Raw genomic sequence first — 8,113 nt, 5'->3', positions numbered from 1 at the left:
TACAATAGTTCTTATCGTGGCATATATATTTCGTTTTTTGTGTATTTAAGGTAAGTTGTGGTTTAACCAGAGATCAAACAATCTAAGTGCTTTATATGTGACACTACGATAGCCATGGTTTCCCCGCAAACACAATGGCAGTGTCATCAGAATAAGCATATAATATAGCATTTTTAATTTAAGTCGTTACTATGAATAAGGAAAAGTTTGGTGCCCAGAATACTCACTTGGGGAACTCCGAAACTTATGAGAATCTAGACTTGTATATCGTCCCACTTTAGTACCCTGTTTTCTCTTTGATTGGTAGTCTTTTAAAAAGTGCAAGAGGTGTACCTTTTATACCTATGTGTTCCAGTTTTTGTTCAATAATAGCCACAGAGACTGTCTTGACAGCCTTCTTTAAATCAAGGAATACAGAGAGGCATTTATTTCCTTTATCGAGTTGGTCTACTATAAATGTACTCAAAGCTGTAATACCATCTTCAGTAAATTAATTTTGTCTAGAAATATGATGGGCAGTTTGTTGATCGCAAATAAAATACAGTCTTGTGGGGAATAGAATGATAAACAGTTAATAGTAGTAAATTAAATTTATTCCGTTAAATATATACAAATAACAATCACTATGCATTTATAAAACAACTGTAGTCACAAACCGCTCTGTAACTTACATACTTACATACACACAACACACATTGCATTATTCTACAACAAATTATCAACAATATTAAAACCGGTGTCTACAATATTTATTTAAAATGTATAATAACATATAAGGCCCATAATAATATACAATAAATACCTATTGCCGCAATTATTCCTGTCACTGTGTGTTGGTCTCCTAGAAAATCGTAGTAAATTTAACAGTGTCTACAATTATTAGCTCTACGTGGCACAATGTGGAGGTTCTGCAATTCATTGTGTATTTTACAAATCTTCACCCAACAATACAAAGTTACTTAGTACGGAAAAAAAAATAGAAATAGATGAATTAATAATAATTTTATGTCGTTGCCGTCTGGCTTAATCAGAACTGTCTATTGGCGAATGTTTTTATTCAAATGTTAATATACAATTATTTTGAGAAATAGTTAACAGGCACACTGAAATAGATCTTGTAATAAAAATATTTCTTGAACATGTAATGGTTTATATCATATTTATTTATTTGTCAACAACAATCGTCTGCGACAACTTACAATATATTGAATGTGGTTATTAAGCTCGGGTCGCTAAGCAGATAATTTCGGGCATTGAATCCGTTCTTAGTATCCGTTCCTGTCGGGGTGCGTCTTGAGTTTACTGAGCGACATCTTGCGTTCATACAGTAAGCCTCCTCATTTAAGACAAATAACTAAACGGAGGTACAATAATCTTAAGCTTAAAATTGGTCAAAATAAATAAAAAAGCTTTCAAAACTACAAAAAAAAAAAACACTAAATATCATATTTTAGTAAAATTCATAGCAGTTCGTAGAGAATCATTTCAATAATTAATGGATCCTCTATATTCTCACACAAATTCCCGTTTTGTTTCTAAGTTGTACTCCGAATTCTCTGTTTCCCGACCAGAGTTTGCACTAATATTGAACGTAGCGACCTGATAAACGTCTTATTGCATACTATATATTAAATAAACATCTAATATGTACACCTTTACAATTGTTAGCATTAAAACATAAAAACTAATTTGCAGAGCACCTTAATACAACACAAACTAGTAGAATATTATGATACCAGTAATATTGTTCCCCACACGATAAGTGTCACTAACAAACTACTGTTTCTTCACATCTGGTAATGCGAATTGTGAAAATATGGGTTAAAGTACGTAGAAAACTTGTTATAAAATATATTTACTTAAATAAAATCACGTGTCAAAAGAAAAGAACAAAGTTACTAACATAAAAATACATAAACCTCCAAAAGTCCAATTGATGAAAGAAGAATCGAAGACATAAAAAGAAAAAAATAGATCTCACAATAATATTTCAAATTGCACCACTCAACTTAACATCTAGAATACGTCCTTACCGGCTATGTTAATTTAAAATTAAGTCCACAAAAGCTAGATCTGATTAAAAATGGATACGAATGACGTTTAAAGCTCGTAAAATGGCGCCCATGCACAAAATGGCGCCTATAGCCAAAGAGCAAGCTACATGCGTTTTGGCTATTATTTTAAATATTATTTATTTTCACAAATAGGCCATAGAGATAAGGTGTAGTTCTCATAATTGATCACATATTTTAGATTTAAATAATCCTAATAAGGAAGGATATTGGAATCATGAATATGGAATCATGTATATTTTGGAAAGGGCTACATTCTTGACACGTCATACTTATCTAATCAACAAGCTTCAGTCTAACATAAACATATAAATAAACAGTAAGTAAGAAAAACGCTACCGCTTATTTATCTTATAAAATATAAAATGCACCACTGTAAAGTAATTTCGGTTAAACATTCAAATCTCATACTATCGATCAATTCTTTACTCATATTACTACAGCAACATTTCGTGTTATTATTAAAGTATTTACTGTGATCTTATGAAGACTGGTTCACTAATAATTCAATTCGTTAACAGGTTAGTGCACAGAAGTGAGGAATATTATTAAATTGTGAAGGTTGTTAAATAATTGGTCACTGATATATCAGATTTAAACTGACAAAATGAACAGAAAATTAATGCATCCCCAAATTTACTTCAAGAAGATAAAAATAGATAATTTACTTTAATTTGCCATAGGGATTACTAAAAAATGGAATGTATATATTAGAAATTATATATGATTAACCTTTATTGAAACAGCATCTCCGTTAACAGTAAAATATTTAAGTAATATCAAAATAAATTCAAAACGTAATAAAGAATATAACAGCTGTTTAAAAGGTAACGCTGATCTTTTATTGGCAATTTTTAACAAAATATCCCCCTTCCATGCTTACCAGTTCAAACTACATACATTTGATTATAAAAAAAGTTTTGTCAAAAATAGTTATCTAGCTCCTGCACTATAAATTTTAATGATATCGAAAGCTAATATTTCCGAGTGGCTAGAGGCAGGTCGAGAGCTGATGGTTACGTGTTGTTCGTATCTGGCTGGAAGTAATGCAGGCCGTTTATCTGGAAACAAAATAACAGTTACGATAAAGTTGTTTTTTTTTGAAGAAGATTCATTTGTCTGAACCTAAGTGAAATTAAATTAAAAAACAATATAATTTCCCTCCCTTTTCATCAACTTGTACGTTTCAACTACATGATTTACACCTGTTTCTTTTATAACCTTTTATATACATCTAAAAATATCTCTCACATCATTGTCTTGCGATCTTTTCACTCGAATCCAGTCCCAACCATTGTTGGGTTATTGTTTTAGGCGCTGTGTCGACCCATTGAACAGATCGTTGATGTGGCTTACCACCAGCAATGTATCTGATCCTTTATACTTTTGTTATTTATTCACAATATCTTAATCTGACGTGGACACAATATTTTGGTGACAACATAAAGTAAATAGTAACAGCAAATAGTATTAATATATAATTAATTAATATAAAACAAAATATTATTTTATACCAGAGGGAGGCTCCTTTGCACAGGATGCCGTCTAGATTATGGGTATCAAAACGGCGCCTATTTCTGCTGTGAAGCAGTAATGTGTAAGGATTATTGTTTCGGTCTAAAGGGCGCCGTAGCTAGTGAACTTACTGGGCAAATGAGACTTAACATCTTATGTCTGAAGGTGACAAGCGCAATTGTAGTGCCGCTCAGAAATTTTGGAACTTCCAAGAATCCTGAGCGGCACTGCATTGTAGTGAGCAGGGCGTATCAATAACCATCAGCTGAACGTCCTGTTCGTCTCGTCTCCTATTGTCATAAAAATATATAAATATAAGTTGTGTGTGTTGGTGTCGCGTGTCGGAATTACTCACGGTCATGTCGTATTCCGTGACGAAGGCGGGCAGGTCGAGTTGTCTCGCGTGCATCACGGAGTAGAGATACTCCACGCCGGGGAGGTTGTGAACCTTGGCCTTGATAGCCGGCGCCATAAAAGTGGTGAACCACCACGTCATCATCTGACACAATACACACTCTCATTACAAAACCTGTACTACTTACGTTAAAAGGTATAAAAGGCATTTGTTTTTGTAAAAAAAACCAATGGATGGATCACTTGGCGTTGCGTAACGTCGCTTCATTGTGTCTCTTCTACCGCATTTATCACGGGGAGTGTTCCGAAGAGCTGTTTAACCTGATTCCTGCTGCCGAATTTCACCTTCGCACGACACGCCACAAGTTATAAGCCAGGATATCCCCTCCATCTGGATGTGTGGCGGTCCTCCACAGTGCGGTTTACAAGGAGCTTTCTTCCACGTACTACAAAGCTGTGGAATGAACTTCCTTGTTTCCGGGACGATACGACATGGGTACCTTCAAAAAAAGCGCGTACACCTTCCTTAAAGGCCGGCAACGCTCCTGTGATTCCTCTGGTGTTGCAAGAGATTGTGGGCGGCGGTGATCACATAACAACAGGTGACCCGTACGCTCGTTTGTCCTCCATAAAAAAAATTATTCAAAGCTGCATTATTGTCTCTAAGTACTACAATTTCCTAACAATGTTATAAGATTTATTTATCACAATGATACACATCTGAATTTATTTATTTTAACTATTTCGCTCTGCGGCTCGTCATAACTTACAAACAAGATAGGGTCTATAAAACACTTCTCACTACATAGGTCCATGGGGCACTATTTGAATTTCGCATGTTATATTTTTTGAAACGTTGCAACCTTCTTAGTAATAAAATAAAACAATTGGTGGGAAATAATTTGTCAATTGTTTTTTATCACACATAAAAGTTCTACGTACGCAAAGAAAATGGAATTAAGTCAAAAAGATTTTAGAGCAAAGATATTTTATGATTTTAAAAGTTCTCTCTCTCCGCAAGACTGTGCCGCTCGTCTTCACAATGCTTTTGGGAGAAAAGCACCTTGCTTGAACACCGTGAGGCAATGATTTCCTGAATTTGAAGGCCCGGGTTTCTTTACATGACGAATTTCGTGAAGGGCGGCCTTCAACTGCAGTCAACGAAAATAACGTAGCTCCTGTTAAGTTGCTAATTGAAGAAAACCCGCGGAGATTAGACTATGAGCCAAATTCAGGAAATTTTACACGAAGAATTGAAAGTTCGGAAACTTTTTAGTCGTTGGATCCCTAACGCTATTTATGACATTGTCACAGGAGACGAAACGTGATTTTTATTGTTTTGAACCCGAAAAAAACACCAATCTTGCGAATGGGTGTTTGAAAATGAGAACAAAATGCCAACAAAAGTGAGGCAGTCGAGAAACGTTGTTAAGAAAATGATCGCATTTTTTTTCAGCTACTTCCCATCTGCACAATTCCACTTGAAGATCAAAATAGTGTTAATGCCGAGTGTTAACACGAACTTTTTGTAACAACCAGGTTAAAAAAAGTTCGCGAAAGACGCCCAAAAAGCCGCGTTCTCCTACATCATAACAACGGTTCTTCACTCACGGCCAACAAAACTAAGTCATATTTAGCTTCTGAAAAAGTACAACTCGTCACCCACCCTGCACGTAGCCCCGACCTAGCACCTTGTGATTTCTGTATTTTCCCCAAAAGATTTGATGAGAGGTTTCACTTTTAGCAATTCCAAAGAGGCAGTGATAGCGTTCAATCAGCACGTAGAAAACATGCCTTCAGATCTGTGGTCCCCTGTTTTAAAAAATGGTTCAATCGCATGAAAAAATGTTTAAAATGTAGAGGAGAGTATTTTGAAAAGCAATAAGCATAATATTTTGGTTATAACATGTTTTTTTAAACTTAAACTTTTAGTGTGACCTACATATATAGTAAATGTAGACTCAATTTTCTAATTGTTACGGCTTCTGTGGCAAAACTACCAAAACCTGCACACAAAATTAGTTCAGCACGTCCTGCCAGAGAGACCATATTTTAAAAATCTGCCTATTCAGTAACACCCGCTCAATATAAATATGCCGGGGATACAACAATAGTGTTTCAATGAAAAACTTACCTTAGTCCAAAACGTGGGATGAACAATGTAGAAGGCTTTTAAATTCTTCTTATATCTGTAATAAGACAAGATAAATTATTTTTCTGAAATTTTATACAGATACAGGTCTGGAAATCAGAATAAGTCTAAATGCGATAGACGACAATTTTAAATTTGTATTCAATTTTTTGATAAGCGAATATACAAGGCATTTATTTTCTCAAAATTGATTGCTTTAGAATTCTTTTTGATGTCATTTCTAATACTACTACTACTACTTCGGAAACAAATGGCGCAATCTCAGAAGAGAGAAGAAGCGGCGCCAGTAACTCTCCCTGCGTTCTTTTTTTGCGCTCTTTTTAATAAAATATATAATTAATTAATTCCGACAGAGCAGAAGTTTTTCCAAACCGATACGACTTAAGGGAGCTTCAATATAAGCTCAAGCATCAAGCATACTCCCGACTTAAAGGCCGGCAACGCCCCTGGTGTTGCTGATGTCCATGGACGGTGGTATCACCCCGTCCAATCACGTGAGTCTCTTGTCCGTTTGCCCTTCTTGCCCTCTTGAATAATAAAGACCGCTCACCTAAAATATTTTCTAATTAGGCAGCCTGTTAATTGCACGTTTCGTCGTGAGTTTGTGAAAAGACCCAGTAAGTACTATTATTTAATGTGATATTTTTTTGTGGGCATTAACAAAAAATAACATAAATGTAACCCCAATTTATTGACGTACAATAAACAACTAGCCTCCCAATCACCTATTAAAAGGTCGTCAAAGAATGTCCGAGCGGCGTTGTATAATACGTATTATCTTACTCGTATATTTGTAAAATTATGTATCTAGTTGGTAAGCCTTAATAAATAAACAAATAAATAAATTACGTGTTCATTAAAATACACAAAAATAAAATAAAAATATGCAATTAAAATATTCAATCAAATTAACACTTTATTTCGTGGCAGTAATGTTCAAAGTCTATTTATTGTATATGCTCATTAGAAGCTCGGACGCGGACGCGAACACGAGGCAAGAATATTTTGTTTAAGCAATTAAAATGTTATTATTTAGCAATACGATTAAAAACGCCAAGTAACTACACAATTTTATTCAAAATAATTTCTTATATGAATACGACACGATTTTAGTTTAGATATGCTGTTATTTGGACAGTTCTTCACCGAGCATTTTGTCATTGCGTGGCGTTGCATTCAAAGTGCGGTCAAAACACAATTGCACGAAAACTCTGCCTAATAAACTTGTAGTTATTGTTTTGTTTCAGACAATTTTTGAGCGTGATTGTGAGTCTTATTTTTATTTGTTGAATTTTTATTATACGCCCCAAGGTTTATGACATCAGTGAAAACTAGAAATGGGAAGAGTAACGATCTTGTCTGTTTGCATCGTTAAGAGTTTAATGATTGCCGTCCAAGTTGAAACCCAACAAACGTGAGTTTTCAGAGGCAGGAAGTTTTGAACACACATGCATGCACTCCCCTCCCACTAGTAAACGATATGCACGCCCCTGACTGGAATCATTATAATTTTGAATACAAATATATGAATTTGAACTCACTTGTAAGGCAGCACGGTGTAGACTTCCTTGAGCCAGGAGAAGGGCGGGTGGTTGGCGGACGAGGCGAGAGTGTGGAAGTAAGCGATGACGTAGTCGCCGCGTACGATCGGGTCCAGTAGCTTTATCAGGTACAGCAGGGCCTGTAACACCAGCACCAGCGGTTACAAACACGATATCATACCATGCGTTACGATAGAACTTGTCATGCTCGTTTAAATGTCAGAGCTATTGGCGGCGTCGTGGCATGGGTCGTTCCCTTCCCTACAATATTGTCGAGGGAAGCGATTGCTGGCCCATGCATTATGCACTTGAATGGGCTACTTGTGGCGGCTGGACGAAAAAAGTTATCGAGAACCCTGCCTTTAATGTTCGCATTTTAATTTGTTTACTGTATTTGGATGGATGGATGGATACAACCACTGTAAACAATATCTCTTGAAGTTTTTTTTTATAATTAACTTACATTTTTATTTTCACTT

The 8,113-nt window shown here is 35.4% G+C and overlaps 1 protein-coding gene across 1 annotated transcript in view; it reads right to left on the bottom strand.

The window, feature by feature from the left end:
- Positions 1 to 575: 575 nt before the first annotated feature.
- The window catches only part of LOC126975724 (protein GDAP2 homolog), a 123,939-nt gene continuing 116,401 nt past the window's right edge, over positions 576 to 8,113 (bottom strand). The window contains exons 9-12 of the mRNA XM_050823726.1: positions 7,635 to 7,774; positions 6,076 to 6,130; positions 3,943 to 4,086; positions 576 to 3,133 (exon numbers count right to left, since the gene is read on the bottom strand). Coding sequence (XP_050679683.1) covers positions 3,089 to 3,133; positions 3,943 to 4,086; positions 6,076 to 6,130; positions 7,635 to 7,774 — 384 coding nt within the window. The 3' untranslated portion in view covers positions 576 to 3,088. The remainder of the gene's footprint in view (positions 3,134 to 3,942; positions 4,087 to 6,075; positions 6,131 to 7,634; positions 7,775 to 8,113) is intronic.

This window comes from Leptidea sinapis, chromosome 37 (assembly GCF_905404315.1).
Source record: "Leptidea sinapis chromosome 37, ilLepSina1.1, whole genome shotgun sequence".
Taxonomy (NCBI): Eukaryota; Metazoa; Arthropoda; class Insecta; order Lepidoptera; family Pieridae; genus Leptidea; species Leptidea sinapis.
The sequence above is the reverse complement of the archived record's forward strand: the minus strand, read 5'-3'. Positions and strand labels throughout refer to the sequence as shown.